An 18,940-nucleotide genomic window follows, 5' to 3' on the forward strand; every position below is an offset into this window, starting at 1 on the left:
CAGAAGTCCAAATAAAAATGTTGTTAGTCCCCACAAGGTCAAATGCTATTTCTAGGGGATTTAGTGATACGGTTAGAATTAGGTTTAGGGTTAGAATTAGGTTTAGGGTTAGAATTAGGAGCTAGGGTTGGGTTTAGGGTTAGAGTTAAGGTTAGGTTTTCGGGTTAAGGTTAGGGTTAATGTTAGGGTTAGGGTACAGGTTAGGGTTAGGTTTAGGGTTAGGGGTTAGGGAAAATAGGATTTTGAGTGGGACTGAATTGTGTGTCCCCACAAGGTTAGTTGTACAAGACCGTGTGTGTGTGTGTGTGTGTGTGTGTGTGTGTGTGTGTGTGTGTGTGTGTGTGAGAAAGAAGCCTTTCTTCCATGGCCTGCTCCAGCTCCTCTTAAAGTAGCTATTCTGATCCTGTGGACCTCTCTACTCCCAGCTGGGCTTATCTGAGGCCCTCCACATACTCACACACAGTCTCTGACGTTGACCTGTATAGGTGAAAGGCGGCAGGTAACGTAAACTCTCATGCTAACCAGGCTAATTTGGCCTAACAGGTACATATTACTCACCATATAAAGTCTGTAAAAGAATACACTCCTGGTTATCTGCTCTGACTGTGGGTCCATCTAGGAATGTGGCTGGTTCTCCTGCTGGGGTTTATTTTGGGGTGTATGGGCAACACATGGTGAATGTGAGGCATGCCCTCTGCCCAATGTGTGTATGGGGGGGGTGCAGCTGTCTAATACCCCTCCTCTCACTGCGTTTTCCCACAGTGGCTGGGCGTGTGTGTGTGTGCCATTGGGGTAAGGGTGGCTTAATGGATGTTCTGTGAGGCACCAGATTATGTGTGCACTCGACAGGGGACCTACATTTGAAGAACAAACTGTGTTTGTTTGTGGTTGGTTTGAGAGTCTTATATTTGAGATATTCTGCTGTTCAGCATGAAATGACTCTGCTACATGTCATCTGTCCCCTGTTCTTTCTTTCTTTCTTTCTTTCTTCTTTTTATTAAATTAAATTTTTTAGGGGGTAGATCAGCTTTAATATTGCAGATAGATTGTAACTTCCGTCAATGTAATTGTCTGCGTCACTTCCAATCCCCCATATGTTTTTTTTAATCTCGCAAATATATATATATATATATATATATATATATATATATATATATATATATATATATACATACACATATACATATCATTTTTAAAAATATATTTACCTTTATTACTTTCCAAGCCTCTACTTCCAGCTTATACATACTATATACATTTTATGGACAGAGTCAATTTTACAATAATTATGTTTTGTTTGTTTTTACTCCTGAACTTCCTCTACCCTCAACCTCTCTGATCATTTTCATGATGTCCATCCGGTTTGCTTCTATATGCCATATCTTTCTAACTGTGCTCTTTCACAAAAGCTCTCAACCTATAACCTATATACTTATTATGGACACAGTATGCTTATATTATTAGTTATCTTGTTGTTATTAGTTGTTGTTATTAGTCCCATCCTTCAATTCCATTCAACACCTCCCATCTATCTCTTAACACCATCCATATTGGATTTCTATTTGCCATATATTTTTCAACTGTACATTCCTGGACCTGTGTCCAAAAACAAGCTACAAATGGACAGTACCAAAACAAATGATCTAATGATTCTGTCTCTTCGCAGCAAAATCTGCAGAGCTGGGAAGATTGTGTCCCCCACATAAATAACATTCTATTGGTAGCAATAATTTTATTTAGTAATTTTAATTGAAAAATGCTAAGTTTTGAATCCGGTGTCGTTTTGTGTATCAGTTCATAAACACTATGCCATGGAATCGGTTTGTCAAAAATCTCGTCCTAACTATTTTGCAATCTATATGGGACGGCTGTCAATCCTTTGGTCCTTAAATGAAACTGGTACACTTTTTTATTTATCACAGTTTTCTTTAACCAATTATGTTCTTTAATGCAAGGCTGACAGACAAGTTCCTTACTTTTTCCCCCTTCCACTTTCCTCTTCCATTTTTGTGGTAATGCTGCAATTATCTGGTTGTAATTTTGGGTAAAGCAGACATTTCGGTATGTTTTTGTTAGCTGCATGTGCGACATAACTCCACCAGTCCTACCGATGATATCATTTACGAAGATTATACCTTTTTTAAACATTTTGTCAAAAAAAATGTTTTTTTATCAATTAGTAATTTTGAGTTTAACCACAATATTGGTTGCATTATTTGTTCTGTCGTTTCTAAATAGATATGCCGATAGTGGACAACCTTGTTTCACTCCTCTTGACAGTTTAAAACTTTCTGAGATATAGCCATTATTTACTATTTTACACCTAGGGTTAATATACATGATTTTAACCCAATTTATAAGAGATTCTCCAAAATTGAAATGCTACAGGCATTTATATATAAACCGCAGTCGTACTTTATCAAATGCCTTTTCGAAGTCTGCTATGAATAGCAGGCCTGGTTTCCCAGATTTTTCATAGTGTTCTATTGTTTCCAGTACTTGCCTTATATTATCTCCAATGTATCGTCCATGTAAAAAACCTGTCTGATTAGAATGAATAATGTCCGACAATACCTTTTTAATTCTATGCGCTATACATTTTGCTAGAATTTTTGCATCACAACACTGAAGTGTAAGGGGCCTCCAATTTTTTTAATGGACTGGATCTTTATATTTTCCACTTGTATACTGTTTCAGTAATAATGAAATCAGACCTTCTTCTTGAGTGTCTGATAATCTACCATTTGCATAGGAGTGGTTAAAACATGCTAACAACGGTCCTCTGAGTATATCAAAAAAGGTTTGGTATACCTCAACAGGTATGCCATCCAACCCTGGAGTTTTCACGAACTTAAAGTCTTTAATTGCATCCAGAAGTTCCTCCTCTGTAATTTCACCTTCACATTAGTCTTTCTGTATGGCTGTTAATTTTAAATTATCAATAGAAAAAAAATCTCTACAATTAGCTTCAGTTAGAGGAGATGGAGGCGACTGAAACGAAAACATATGCTTAAAGTACTTTGTTTCCTCCTTCAAAATATATTTTGGTGAATCATGGGTGACTCCATCATTTGTAACCAGTTTCAGTAAATTCTTTTTGGTAGCATTCCTATGTTGAAGGTTGAAAAATAATTTGATTCATTTTTCCCCATATTCCATCCAGTTTGCTTTATTTTTTATAATATATTACACTTGAACTTTCTCAATTTCTTTTGGTTTTTCCTCTAATTTATTCTGAGCCTCTATCTTCTTTCTTTCTTTCTTTCTTTCTTTCTTTCTTTCTTTCTTTCTTTCTTTCTTTCTTTCTTTCTTTCTTTCTTTCTTTCTTTCTTTCTTTCTTTCTTTCTTTCTTTCTTTCTTTCTTTCTTTCTTTCTTTCTTTTCTTTCTTTCTTCTTTCTTTCCCTCACGCTCTCTCTTTCTCTCTCCCCCCTTCTTTCCACCCCTTTCTCGCGCGCTCTCTATCCCATCTATCTCTCATGCTTTCTGACAGATCCATGTATGTATAGGGCTTTGCTTCCACCCCTCAACCCTATTCAGTGATGGAAACCTCATGAAATCATTGCCTAATTTGTACCACCCTTCAGATTCCCCCCTCCCCTCCATAGCCCTGGAGAGATGATGACCTCATAACATAAATAGAAACTTGCACTTGTCTTTCCCTACTAGCACTGACTTTGATTATAACTTCTTTGTTGAGGAAACATTTACTTACTTTGACTGTGATATGTGGTTGTCCCACGTAGCTATCTCAAGATGAAGGCACTAACTGTAAGGTGCTCTGGATAAGAGCGTCTGCTGAATTACTAAAATGTTCCAATGTGTTATTCAGCTTTTGTCTCCCCCTAGTGGTGGAGGGGCTCTACGACACTGCTCCCCACACCTCAGAGGTCTGAAGGGGTCTGGGATTCCATGCTGCTGGATTGAGGCTGTGTGTGTGTGTGTGTATGTTAATGTGTGTGTTGTGTGTTGCAGGTGCGACGGCGCAGTAAGGCATGCAGGGCCGACCTGAGGGAGGAGGATGAATTGATTGCCATCGGCGACCATGTCTGTGCAGAGCTCAACCACGCTCAGGCCATGATGCTCATCGACTCCCATCGACACACACTCAACCTCAGGGTCAAGAGGTCAGAGCACACACATACACTCAACCTCAGGGTCAAGAGGTCAGAGCACACACATACACTCAACCTCAGGGTCAAAAGGTCAGAGCATACAGTGCATTCGGAAAGTATTCAGACCCCTTGACTTTTTCCACATTTTGTTACGTTACAGCCTTATTCTAAAATTGATTAAATAAAAACAAATTCTCATCAATCTACACACAATAGCCCATAACAACATTTACATAAGTATTCAGATCCTTTACTTAGTACTTTGTTGAAGCACCTTTGGCAGCAATTACAGCCTTGAATCTTCTTGTCTATGACGCTACAAGCTTGGCACACCTGTATTTGGGGAGTTTCTCCCATTCTTCTCTGCAGATCCTCTCAAGCTCTGTCAGGTTGGATGGGGAGCGTTGCTGCACAGCTATTTTCAGGTCTCTCCAGAGATGTTCGATCGGGTTCAAGTCCGGGCTCTGGTTGAGCCACTCAAGGACATTCAGAGACTTGTCCCTAAGCCACTCCTGCATTGTCTTGGCTGTGTGCTTAGGGTCATTGTCCTGTTGGAAGGTGAACCTTTGCCCCAGTCTGAGGTCCTGAGCACTCTGGAGCAGGTTTTCATCAAGGAACTCTCTGTACTTTGCTCCGTTCATCTTTCCCTCAATCCTGACTAGTCTCCCAGTCCCTACCGCTGAAAAACATCCCCACAGCATGATGCTGCCACCACCATGCTTCACCGTAGGGATGGTGCCAGGTTTCCTCAAGACGTGACGCTTGGCTTTCAGGCCAAAGAGTTCAATCTTGGTTTCATCAGACCAGAGAATCTTGTTTCTCATGGTCTGAGAGTATTTAGGTGCATTTTGGCAAACTCCAAGCTGGCTGTCATGTGCCTTTTACTGAGGAGTGGCTTCCGTCTGGCCACTCTACCATAAAGGCCTGATTGGTGGAGTGCTGCAGAGATGGTTGTCCTTCTGGAAGGTTCTCCCATCTCCACAGAGGAACTCTGGAGCACTGTCAGAGTGACCATCGGGGTCTTGGTCACCTCCCAGACCAAGGCCCTTCTCCCCCTATTTATCAGTTTGGCCGGGCGGCCAGCTCTAGGAAGAGTCTTGGTGATTCCAATCTTCTTCCATTTAAGAACGATGGAGGCCGCTGTGTTCTTGGGAACCTCAATGCTGCCGATATTTTTTGGTACCATTCCCAAGATCTGTGCCTCGACACAATCCTGTCTCGGAGCTCTATAGACAATTCCTTCGACCTCATGGCTTGGTTTTTGCTCTGACATGCACTGTCAACTATGGGACCTTATATAGACAGGTGTGTGCCTTTCCAAATCATGTCCAATCAACTGAATTCACCACAGGTGGACTCCAATCAAGTTGTAGAAACCTCTCAAGGATGATCAATGGAAACAGGATGCACCTGAGCTCAATTTCAAGTATCATAGCAAAGTGTCTGAATACTTACAAGGTATTTCAGTTTTTTATTTTTAATACATTTGCAAAAATTTCCAGAAACCTGTTTTCGCTTTGTCATTATGGGATATTGTATTGATGAGATTTACTTTTTTAAAATCCATTTTAAAATAAGGTTGTAACATAAACAAAATGTGGAAAAAGTCAAGGGGTCTGAATACTTTCCGAATGCACTGTACAGATATACACACCAGTGCAATTCTACACATTGCCCTGGGGCTGAGAGAAAATGTTCAGTTTTAAAGATAATTTCCTGCAATTCTACACATTTTGCCATGGCTTATGCCTTGTTCTTATGCCATCTGAGTGACTCAAACATTATAGAAAAATATACGGAGGCCCAGTGCCATGACATTTTTAGAATTGTTGATTCTCCCTGACTGTCTAGTTTTTAGTGATTGTTAGTTGCTCCATTACAATTTCTACATAATTTACATCTGGTTTTAGTCATTTTAGTTTACACTGAAAACGTTTTACCATTCGGAAAATTTCCAGGAGGAGGAGGGTACTTCGGAGATAAGCAGTTTTATTCAGTGGCAGCCGCGATTTAGTCCCGTCGGTGCGCCGCTGCGAAATGCATATAGGGGAAACACTGCCACATACACAAGACCTATACAAGTATACAGTAGAATAAGCAATGCGGATGCATACGTAAACACACACAGCCTGACTATCTCTTTCTCTTTCTGCCTCCAGGTCTGGATTCCACTCTGTGGTCCTGTCGGGTCGTACACACACAGCCACACACCCTGTTCTCTTCCCCACTGAAGGGCCGTCCTGCTTCACCCTCACCTCCCCCCCTGACAGTGAGGCCTATTACGGAGAGACGGACAGCGATGCGGACACACAGACACGCATACACCGCCGCCAGCGACACACACCTCCGCATGCGCGCTCTCCCGGTCACCAGCAGGAGGAAGAGGAGACTTCGGAGATAAGCGGGTACGAGTCAAGAACAAAACAGAATCATACCCAACCTTGTTGGTTTGTACTATGACATCATCATGACCTGCCCAAACCCTCTCTCTCTCTCCCTCCAGGTATGAAAGCGCTCCAGATGGAGGGCTTTCCCTGCAGTGTCCCTGGGAGCAACTACCCACACTGGGAAATGGGGGGATCCAACAGTCGGAGCAATCAACAGGATCGAGAACAGGGGGGTTTCAACCTGGAGTTCCACGCAGGGAGGTAGTCTACCAACCCCAAAACCCCCAGGCCCGGCCAGAGTGGACCCACCCAGCCCAGCCCGTCCCACACCATGCAAAGGGGGAGCCGGTGGGGGGAGGAGAGGTGGAGGGAGAGGGAGACAGTGGGTTCCAGGAGGCAGGGGGGTGTTTGGTTCTGGCCTGCTCACCCCTGGTGTCTCCAGAGCGGGCTAAAGGAGCCATGATGCTGGGCTCCAGCCCACAGATGGTTCCCATGGTGGGCGCCCAGCTGACCCCACTCAGTGATGAACTGTCTACTACTTACAAGGAAAAGGCCCGGCAAGCCAGTGAGTACACTATACCAGATACCGTACACACTGTGCACTATACGCACTACAGCCTACACATGAACTCTTCAGCTGCTTAGAACTGTCTCTGCTAAGCCTGTGGATTATCTGTGAGTGCCTGTGAGTGTCTGTGAGTGTGTGGGAGTATAGAGTGGCTTGCAAAGGTATTCATCCCCCTTGGCGTTTTTCCTACTTTGTTGCATTACAACCTGTAATTTAAATTGATTTTTATTTGGATTTCATGTAATGGACATACACAAAATAGTCCAAATTGGTGAAGTGAAATGAAAAAAAGAACTTGTTTAAAAAAATTATACAAAATAAATAACGGAAAAGTGGTGCGTGCATATGTATTCAACCCCTTTGCTATGAAGCCCCTAAATAAGATCTGGAGCAACCAATTACCTTCAGAAGTCACATAATTAGTTAAATAAAGTCTACCTGTGTGCAATATAAGTGTCACATGATCTGTCACATGATCTCAGTATACAGTGGGAAAAAAAGTATTTAGTCAGCCACCAATTGTGCAAGTTCTCCCACTTAAAAAGATGAGAGAGGCCTGTAATTTTCATCATAGGTACACGTCAGCTACGACAGACAAATTGAGAAAAAAAAATCCAGAAAATCACATTGTAGGATTTTTTATGAATTTATTTGCAAATTATGGTGGGAAATAAGTATTTGGTCACCTACAAACAAGCAAGATTTCTGGCTCTCACAGACCTGTAACTTCTTCTTTAAGAGGCTCCTCTGTCCTCCACTCGTTACCTGTATTAATGGCACCTGTTTGAACTTGTTATCAGTATAAAAGACACCTGTCCACAACCTCAAACAGTCACACTCCAAACTCCACTATGGCCAAGACCAAAGAGCTGTCAAAGGACACCAGAAACAAAATTGTAGACCTGCACCAGGCTGGGAAGACTGAATCTGCAATAGGTAAGCAGCTTGGTTTGAAGAAATCAACTGTGGGAGCAATTATTAGGAAATGGAAGACATACAAGACCACTGATAATCTCCCTCGATCTGGGGCTCCACGCAAGATCTCACCCCGTGGGGTCAAATTGATCACAAGAAATGATCACAAATGATCACAAGAACGGTGAGCAAAAATCCCAGAACCACATGGGGGGACCTAGTGAATGACCTGCAGAGAGCTGGGACCAAAGTAACAAAGCCTACCATCAGTAACACACTACGTTGCCAGGGACTCAAATCCTGCAGTGCCAGACGTGTCCCCCTGCTTAAGCCAGTACATATCCAGGCCCGTCTGAAGTTTGCTAGATCCAGAATAGGATCGGGAGAATGTCATATGGTCAGATGAAACTAAAATAGAACTTTTTGGTAAAAACTCAACTCGTCGTGTTTGGAGGACAAAGAATGCTGAGTTGCATCCAAAGAACACCATACTTACTGTGAAGCATGGGGGTGGAAACATCATGCTTTGGGGCTGTTTTTCTGCAAAGGGACCAGGACGACTGATCCGTGTAAAGGAAAGAATGAATGGGGCCATGTATTGTGAGATTTTGAGTGAAAATCTCCTTCCATCAGCAAGGGCATTGAAGATGAAACGTGGCTGGGTCTTTCAGCATGACAATGATCCAAACACACCGCCCGGGCAACGAAGGAGTGGCTTCGTAAGAAGCATTTCATGGTCCTGGAGTGGCCTAGCCAGTCTCCAGATCTCAACCCCATAGAAAATCTTTGGAGGGAGTTGAAAGTCTGTGTTGCCCAGCGAAAGCCCCAAAACATCACTGCTCTAGAGGAGATCTGCATGGAGGAATGGGCCAAAATACCAGCAACAGTGTGTGAAAACCTTGTGAAGACTTACAGAAAACGTTTGACCTGTGTCATTGCCAACAAAGGATATATAACAAAGTATTGAGAAACTTTTGTTATTGACCAAATACTTATTTTCCACCATAATTTGCAAATAAATTCATAAAAAATCCTACAACGTGATTTTCTGGATTTCTTTTCTCATGTTGTCTGTCATAGTTGACGTGTACCTATGATGAAAATTACAGGCCTCTCTCATCTTTTTAAGTGGGAGAACTTGCACAATTGGTGGCTGACTAAATACTTTTTCCCCCACTGTATATACACCTGTTCTGAAAGGCCCCAGAGTCTGCAACACCACTAAGCAAGGGGCACCATGAAGACCAAGGAGCTTTCCAAACAGGTCAGGGACAAAGTTGTGGAGAAGTACAGATCAGGGTTGGGTTATAAAAAAATATCTGACACTTTGAACATCCCACGGAGCACCATTAAATCCATTATTAAAAAATTGAAAGAACATGGCACCACAACAAACCTGCCAAGAGAGGGCCGCCCACCAAAACTCACGGACCAGGCAAGGAGGGCATTAATCAGAGAGGCAACAAAGAGACCAAAAATAACCCCGAAGGAGCTGCAAAGCTTCACAGCGGAGATTGGAGTATCTGTCCATAGGACCACTTTAAGCCGTACACTCCACAGAGCTGGGCTTTACGGAAGAGTGGCCAGAAAAAAAAGCCATTGCTTAAAGAAGAAAATAAACAAACACGTTTGGTGTTCACCAAAAGGCATGTGGGAGACTCTCCAAACATATGGAAGAAGGTACTCTGGTCAGATGGGACTAAAAATGAGCTTTTTGGCCATCAAGGAAAATGCTATGTCTGGCGCAAACCCAACACCTCTCATCACCCCGAGAACACCATCCCCACAGTGAAGCATGGTGGTGGCAGCATCATGCTGTGGGGATGGTTTTCATCGGCAGGGACTGGGAAACTGGTCAGAATTGAAGGAACGATGGATGGCGTTAAATACAATCCAATTGAGAATCTGTGGTATGACTTAAAGATTGCTGTACACCAGCGGAACCCATCCAACTTGAAGGAGCTGGAGCAGTTTTGCCAAGATTATAGAGACATTCCCCAAGAGACTTGCAGCTGTAATTGCTGCAAAAGTTGGCTCTAGAAAGTATTTACTTTGGGGGGGGGGGGGGGGTGAATAGTTATGCAAGCTCAAGTTTTCTGTTTTGTTGTCTTATTTCGCATCTTCAAAGTGGTAGGCATGTTGTGTAAATCAAACGATACAACCCCCCCCAAAAATCAATTTTAATTCCAGGTTGTAAGGTAACAAAATAGGAAGAATGCCAAGGGGGGGTGAATACTTTCGCAAGCCACTGTAATGTGTCTGTGAGAGAGGGGGATATTTCCAGCTGCTGTCTATCGCATGAATAAAAACCTTCATCTCCTGTTCCTGTTCCCTCCCCCCTAGTCTCTCCTGTCAGTATTCTAAGCCCTGGTCTCATCCAGAGTATTTATAGTGGGACAGCTAGCATTCCCCTCTGGCCTTGACAGACACACGGACACAACTGACCTCACATTTAGTGATCCACACAGCTGAATATGCAATGGCGGATGGGAGGGGAGGGAGCGGCATACATGATCAATTATACCCTATTCATTTCAATCTGTAAATCAGGTTTCAAAGATACCCGATGTCAAAAATGGCATTCTTCCCATGCAGCTAGACATACGTATCTGACTACATGAATCTATGAACTCATGAATTATGTAACTTTCCTCACACCTGTCTATCTCACTCTGAACTATAACAGCTGATGGTAATCCCTGGCACGATGTTAGCCTGCTGAGCTAAAGCCTAGGCATAAGCTTGAGGTGCTAATGCAAGTCTTCAGGTTTCAGGCAAGGTTACATCTTGGCCAGAAAGACAATAGTGACAGACTGTTGACTGAGGGGACAGTAGAACTGCCCTTCCTCACATTACACACACACACACGCACACACACACTCACACACACACACACACACACACACACACACACACACACACACACACACACACACACACACACACACACACACACACACACACACACACACACACACACACACACACACACACACACACACACACACACACACACACACACACACACACACATACAGTACATACATACACTGGTGGGGATTAGAGGAAAGGGGTGTGTGTGTTATGGGATTGCATGGTTTGAGGTGTCAGTAACAGTTCTTGACGACCTAGAACAACACAAACACACAGCCAACTCTGGAGCATTTACAAGGTTGTTGTGTGGAAAATCTTTGCGGAGTGGGTGAAGTACAGGGGAGAACCCAGTGGACAGTGTGTGTTTGTGTGTGTGTGTCTGTGTGTGTGTGTGTGAGCGTGCACATGCGCATGTGTGTGAGCCCAGACAAGTGTGGGATATCTGTCAGACAGACATGAATAGGGGGATGACATCATGTGTTGGTTTGGGATAGAAAAAGACAGAGAGAGAATGAGAGAGTGACACAAAAGAGGACAGTGGGGGAAGAGAGGAGAGAGAGGAGAGAGAGGAGAGAGAGGAGACAGAGCTACCATCCTACCTAGAGTACAACTGGTCACTTTCCACCTGCCTGAGAATGTGTGTGTGAGGGTTAGAGAACACACACTTGGAGACATGAGGAACTTCACATCTTCAACGGGTTCGGACCCTGATGAACACCCTGTTATTCACACTGTCTACGCAGGTAAGACACACACACACACACACACACACACACACACACACACACACACACACACACACACACACACACACACACATACACACTGGAGGTGCTGACGGTGTGGTAGGATGCTGTTACTGGACTGGAGACTGCGTTTTATGCTGATGGTTCCGGGTGTTTTTAGTGAGGAATTAAATCTGTTTGATGATGGTGGGTAATATTGCTGGTTGGGTAATATTGCTGGTTGGGTAATATTGCTGGTTGCTGCTGGTCGACTCTGTTGTTGTGTTTCTGCCTGTCAGGGCTGCTGTGTGTCTCTCCTGCCCTGTACATTTATTCTGAGTTACTGATGTTGACTGATGTCATCTAATCTGTGGTTAGAAACTGATTATTCTCTCCAGATAGAAGCATAATAATAATAATAATAATAATAATAATAATAATAATAATTATTATTATTATTATTATTATTATTATTATTATTATGAGGTTGCAGTTAGACTGTGATTCCTGTCACTGTTTGAGTAGATGCACCAGCCTCATAGACGCCTCACCAAATCCTCTGATCCCTTCACTGGTGTGTGTGTGTGTGTGTGTGTGTGTGTGTGTGTGTGTGTGTGTGTGGCTGTTAGTCATGCTAGCAGTATTTGTGTGAGGCTATTTCTGAGGGCTGAGTTCATTTATAAAACGGCAGAAATATCTCCATCTCATACACCAAATGCAGACACGGATATGGAGACAGACAGACAGTCTAACTGGTCGCTGCTCAACTGGGGAGTAGGGGGAATTCAGAGCTTTGAGCCCCCAGCACACTCTCCTGTCTGTCAGGGTTGACCCCTGCCCACCCCTCACTGGCTGATGGTGTCACCCATCATGGTGTCATCATGGATTTGAGTGACATTCCAGATGCTATGATGTCATTCTGTCAATCACTCCCAAACAGGCTTTTATGTTTCTAACCAGACCTTTCTTATTCATTACAGTTACTTATGAAATCCTCTGTTCTCTCTTTCTCTCTCCCCTACTCCTCCCCCCTCCTCCCATCCCTCCCCCTGTCTACCAGAGCTGCAGAGAGGAGATAATGTGGTAGATAGGCAGGTGAAAGAGGCTCGTACTAAATGTCGTTCGATCGCCTCTCTGCTCACCGACGCTCCGAACTCCAACTCTAAAGGAGTTCTCATGTTCAAGAAGAGACGCCAGCGTGCCAAGAAGTACACCCTCACCTGTTTCGGCCGTGCGAAGGGGGAGATGGGTCCTGAGACCGGTGGAGAGACGGAGGGAGAGGAGGAGGAGGGGAGTTCCTTCCCCTCGGGTTCAGAGGTGGATGAAGAGGGCTTCGCTGGAACCTTTGACCCCACCTGGGACAGCGGATACCTGGACATGCTGGATAGGAGGAGCTCTGCCTGCCCATCCACCTATAACTCAATGCCCCAAACACCAACCAATCAGAGCTCAGGGTTGGATTCCTTGGCCTATCAGAGCCCAGAGATGAATATGTCATTCAATCAGGGGTCTGGGATGAATGCCCCAGCCTATCAGAGCCCAGGGCTGGACTCCATAGCCTATCAGAGCAAAGAGACGGAGCAGTATGAGCAGCAAAGGAAAATGGCCGCCCCTGTCACCTATAACTCTGCCCCTAACACCTCCCCGGCTACAGGTTTGTCCAATGGGGGCTCAGCAGGGGTGAGTCGGGCCAGTGTGGTTCTGACTCCCCCCTCTCACACCCCTATCCCCCCCCAGCCTGACCTAAATCTTAACCCTAACCTGCCTGGGGGGATCCACAACCGCACAGCACGCCCCTTCACCTCAGGCCTTACCCCATCTCGCCCCCCAGCCACCCCTGTCAACTTCCGTCCCGTCCAGCCCACTCCTGCCATAACAATGGTTTCCAAACCCACTGCTGCGGTATCCATGGTAACCATCGCCCCCCCTCGCCCTTCAGGGGGGCCCGAGGCCAGGAGAGCGGTCTCCAGTACCTCCCTCTACATCCCCCCTAGACCTGCTGCATCCATCCTGTCTCCTCCTCCCTCTGTCCTCTCTCCTCCTCTTGTTCTCTCTCCTCCATCCTCTCCAACCCACACTATCTCTCAACCTTTCCCTTCTCCCTCTGTCCATACTGTCACCTTCTCTCCCTCTTCTGCCCCCTGTTCTCATTCTCATTATCCTCCTCAACCCACCCAACACTTCTGCTCCTTGACTGCTCCTCAACCTTTCTCTCCTCCTCCTCCTGCCCCCACTCAACACTTCTCTGCTCCTGCTAGTCAACCTTTCTCCCCTCCTCCTCATGCCCCAGTCTATCCATCCTCTGATGTGGCTGCCCAGCCCTTCTCTCCTTCTTCTTACAACCAACCCTTTTCTCCTTCCTCTGCCACACCTTACTCTCCCCCCCTTGCTCAGACCCAACCCCCTCCTCCCTTAACCTTCAACCACTATGTCTCTATGACAACCCCTGCCATGGTGACCCCCTCCACTGCCCAGACCCCTGCATCTGATTCATTGTCGTCCCGTGAGCAGCGTATCGCCGTCCCTGCCTCCAGAACAGGCATCCTCGCAGAGGCGCGTCATCGCAGCAACAAGAAGCCCATGTTCCGTCCTTCTGTGGAGAACAAGAAGGACGTGTCTCCCAACCCGGCCCTGCTGGAGCTGCTCCAAAACCCAGACGCACCGGCCAGGATAGGCCCAGGCCCCATGGGGCCTAGTGGAGGAGTTAGTTGGGAGGCTGGAGGTGAGTCAGGCCCTGAAGAGGACTGGTTGAAGCTGGGGGCCGAGGCCTGTAACTTCATGCAGGCCCAGAGAGGCTCCAAGCCCCCTCCTGTGGCCCCTAAACCCCAGCCTCCTCCACAGGTACCCCAGCTAGCAGGGAAGGGGGGTCAGCTGTTCGCCCGTAGGCAGAGCAGGATGGATCGCTATGTGGTGGAGACCCCCTCCTCACCCCAACCCTGTCCCAGCCACCCCCGCCAGCCCTCTCCCACACCCTCCCTCCCCTCTCAATTCAAATACTCCTCCAGCTGCAGAGCCCCCCCTCCAATCAACTACAACCCCCTCCTCTCTCCCTCCTGCCCTCCCCAGGCTCAGCGCCAGAGGGTGGGGGTAGCAGGACAGGGTGGGGGTTCAGCGGGGCATAAAGCCGCCCCTGGGGGTCAGAAGGCTCAAGGCATCAAGGCTCTGGACTTCATGAGTCACCGGCCCTACCAGCTAAACTCCTCCCTCTTCAGCTATGGGGGTGGGACTCCCCAGGGGCAAAACAAGATGCCATGTGTGTATGAGGTCAAGCGTTTCTCCACGCCACCTCCCACAGGCCCCGTCCCTACTGTCATCATCCCACGGTCAGCGACCACATTAGGAGAACCGATGTGGAGGTCTGATGTCATTTCCCTTCCGCCAACAGCCACTTCCTGCTACCAATTCCCCACTACCCCCCCCTACCAGCCTCAGCCCCAGTGGGTCCCTCCTCCTCCAGCGCCCACCGCCCCACTCCCGCAGCTCCCTAGCTTCTCTTCTGCCCATGTCCCTAACCCTCACCCCTACCCCTCCCAGCCCCACGCCCCCCAACAAGGCAACAGTCAGTTTAAGAGTGCCCCTGATCTGAGCCCTCTGGCCCACACCCCACCTCGCCCAGCCTCCACCCAGCCCTCCAGAGTGCCTCGCCCCAGATTCAGCACCTCTAACCTGGGTCTGCAACCTAGCGTCTGGCGCCCCGGATCCACCATGAGCTAAGACAACACACTATAGACTGGCTCTGGAGAAATCCCAGCTAGCAAATTTGGTTCCTTGGAAGTTGTGGGAATGTATGTTTTTGGTTTACCATTGGTTCTGGGAGCGAAGCCATAAGTTACCCTGACCGGTAAAACGAAATGTTTTTTAAACATTCTGATAACAGAAGTGAACATTTCACCTGTTCTGGGAAGGTTAATTGTTAGGTTGCAGGGAGGTTCTGAGAACGTTTTACTATGGTTCCCTGAAAGTTTTCCTAGGAGGTTTTATTAACATTCTTAGAACAGAAATTATGGGTTATTTGAAGGTAATTAAATAACGTTTTGAGGACATTATCTAAATGTTGTGAATGTTTTGAACAAAATGTAAAGGTTATTTGGAGGTTTTGGAATAACTTCCTTAAAATGTTCACTGAATGTTTCATTAAGACTTTCAATAACACTGCTAGCTTATTCTGGGTTAACTGTTTTGAACTCCAAGCACAGATAGGACAAATGGAAATGTATTTGCTCAGGCATTAATCATGCAATATTTTTTATTGTGGCACGGCGTACATGAGATTCAAACCTATGATATTCTGTTCTCTATCCATGGAACTAGTCTACTGCGCCACCAGGATAGAGCTAGCACTCTACACAAACAGACCCCATTTCAAAGAAAACAAACATTCATTAAAGTGTGGACAATTATTGGGCACGGCTAACACACCTGAGGAGAGAGAGAGTTTTGTTGACGCTGAGAACGGAATGTATATGTTTTAACATAACATTCTGAGAACGTTCTTTGAACGTTACTATTGTTTTCTTGTGGTTTTTATCAAACGTTTTCTTAATGTTCTGAGAACATTACTTTAAACAGAACCATGAGCAAACCTTCAGACAACTTTATGCTGAAGTACTGAAATTCCCATTGAAGAACATTGTTTCTTAACATTCTCTGAATGTTCTGAAAACATTACTTTAAATAGAACCATGAGGAAACATTATTCTAAAGTATTGAAATTCCCACAGAAGAACGTTGTTACTAAATGTTCTCTGAACTATTTGAAAACATTCCCAATGTCAAACCAGTTGGAGAACGTTCCTAGAACATTACCAAAAGTGTAATTAAATGTAACTATGTTTGAACATTTAGAAAACGTTTTGTTAAAGTAACAAAATACCAAGAAAATACGTTATTTCGTCAAGTTCCTTAAATCTGCTCGGAATGTTCCAAAGCGAAGTAACTATCCTGCACCATTCCCAGAACGTTGTGGGAAGGTTGTATGCAAAATAACCATAGGACAACTATGCTCTCACGTTATGTGCTAGCTGGGATAGTCCCACACTTAGTTCTGTGTGGTTTATTGCAAAGTATTGGTCTTTGTCAGGCCAAAAGGGATGTTAGTATTGGTCTTTGTCAGGCCAAAAGGGATGTTAGTATTGGTCTTTGTCAGGCCAAAAGGGATGTTAGTATTGGTCTTTGTCAGGCCAAAAGGGATGTTAGTATTGGTCTTTGTCAGGCCAAAAGGGATGTTAGTATTGGTCTTTGTCAGGCCAAAAGGGATGTTAGTATTGGTCTTTGTCAGGCCAAAAGGGATGTTAGTATTGGTCTTTGTCAGGCCAAAAGGGATGTTAGTATTGGTCTTTGTCAGGCCAAAAGGGATGTTAGTATTGTGCATTGCATCATTTACCTAAGAATCAAAAAATCAGAAGTCTATCCACTACCCACCTGTTTAAATATTTTGAAAGGTCTTTGGTTTGGGGTTTTCTTGATCACATTCTTTCTTTTATTTACTTCTTGTTTGGACACCATTGTAGCTCTTGGTTCACACCAGCCATGTCATCACTTTTCCTTCTACTGATAATTTGACCTCCTCTGCTTCGCCTCATAAAAATAGTATTTGATGTATAGTTGACATAGAATATTGTTGATATGTATGAATATATGAATTTGAACGTAAAATAAGTATTTCATGACAATCAGAAACTAAAAGAGTTATCTAAAATGTCAGACAAAGAGAGCGAGAGACATGGATAGGGAGAGAAAATGGGACTTGTAGTTTAATAAAACAAAATGGAATGCGTTGGGAACTACAGAATAAAGGTGAAAATAAAGAATGAAGTTGATAAACAGATAAACGTGAGGATGTGCTAAAGACAAGCCTGTGGAAGGAGAGGAAGAGGAAAGATAGAGGAAGAGGAGAGATGGATGAGAGGAGAGAAGGTACAACGTCCTTCCTAAGAGACAAACTGTAAGCTAACGCTGACCTGTAAAAGGATGGATTACATGCCTGCTGTGTGCTTCCATTGTGACTTTAGCTCAGCAGCCTAACACAGTCTTGTGGAGTGCAGGCGACCCAGATTAAAAATCCAGTTGGTCACATGAAGGCCTGAATCTGAACCAAAGATCTGACTGTATATGAGAACAATACTGTACTCATCTATGAAGCCACCAGCATGCAGTGCTGACCTCTTCCTTTTCATAGGATTTTTTTCATGATTATTGTGACTTCATTATTATTATGAAAATTATGAAATAGACTGTTTTTTTTTTGTTGCTTCATATAAATGTGTCAGAGTATTGCACAGTAGTACGCTCTGTGTCAGGATGGGTTTATTTAAAAAAAAAATCTTTGACTTTTCCACGTCATAAAGTGCACCCTTATTGTGATGAGAAAGGGAGTGGAGTGGTAGAGGGAGGGAGGGAGGGAGGGAGGGGGGGAGGGGGTAACAGAGAGGTTTTGTCTGATTGTTGATGTGAGAGCTGAGCTGTTCAGTTGTTGTTCTGTATTTCAGAGAAATAAAAACAGATGTGAAACTCTCCAGCTGTCTGTCTGTCTGTCTGTCTGTCTCTGCCTATGTCACCAACATCATGCAACCTCCGATTGGACTGGGTAAGAGAGATGAGGTGGGTAGGAATTATATTATAATCATCATCTGGGACAGTTCCTACCGTTGTCCACAAGGTGGCGGTGCTGCTTAGTTATTAGCTCAGTCTCAATCTCATCATAGGGTTATGATGGATCCCTTACGAAAAACCACGAGTTTCACATGTGAACACGTGAAGTGTTCCAAAAACACATGTTTTCATTTGATCACTCATGCTCTTATGTGAAGTTAAATGTGATAACATTTGACAACATGCAAAGCACCGTGATAACATGAAACTACACGTGAGAATGTGATCATATGTGAAATGTTCCAAAAACACGTTTTCATGTGAAAAAAAAACGTGAAATTTAATGTGAAATCATGTGATTTTCCACGTGTGAAATAATTCGTATTTTTTTCTGTAAGGGATAAATATATATATATATATTATCATACAAACCACTTCACTGGGGGAAGGTAGCTAGCTGCCTTCATGGATGTTTTATTATCATGTCTATGTTGAAGACAGTTTTGCAGCAGTTCCTGTAAACTGTGTTCTAAATTCCCACATCATGTTCTGTCAGTCACATACCATCCCAGAGCTGTGAAACCCTACCTACCCTCTGACCTACGACCCATGCTGGATCGCTATCTTTAGCCGCAAACTTTAGCCTCATCCGAGCCCAGGGGGAGGTGAGGGTTGTGGTCAGGGTTCTTCTGCTGCAAAGCAAAATGGCTGCCGTGGCATGACTCAGGTGAGTGGTGGAAAGACTGGAATGAATAACCCCAAACAGT

At 44.7% G+C, this 18,940-nt stretch overlaps 1 protein-coding gene across 1 annotated transcript in view; it reads left to right on the forward strand.

Annotated features, from left to right (window-relative positions):
- The window catches only part of LOC311134272 (synaptopodin 2-like protein), a gene marked incomplete at both ends in the record, with an annotated part of 15,839 nt that extends 543 nt beyond the window's left edge, over positions 1 to 15,296 (forward strand). The window contains 4 exons of the mRNA XM_084167896.1: positions 3,974 to 4,125; positions 6,273 to 6,518; positions 6,617 to 7,065; positions 12,643 to 15,296. Of these exons, the coding sequence (XP_084024022.1) occupies positions 3,974 to 4,125; positions 6,273 to 6,518; positions 6,617 to 7,065; positions 12,643 to 15,296 (3,501 nt within the window). The remainder of the gene's footprint in view (positions 1 to 3,973; positions 4,126 to 6,272; positions 6,519 to 6,616; positions 7,066 to 12,642) is intronic.
- Positions 15,297 to 18,940: the final 3,644 nt, after the last annotated feature.

This window comes from Coregonus lavaretus, assembly GCF_964263955.1.
Source record: "Coregonus lavaretus genome assembly, chromosome: 1".
Classification (NCBI taxonomy): Eukaryota; Metazoa; Chordata; class Actinopteri; order Salmoniformes; family Salmonidae; genus Coregonus; species Coregonus lavaretus.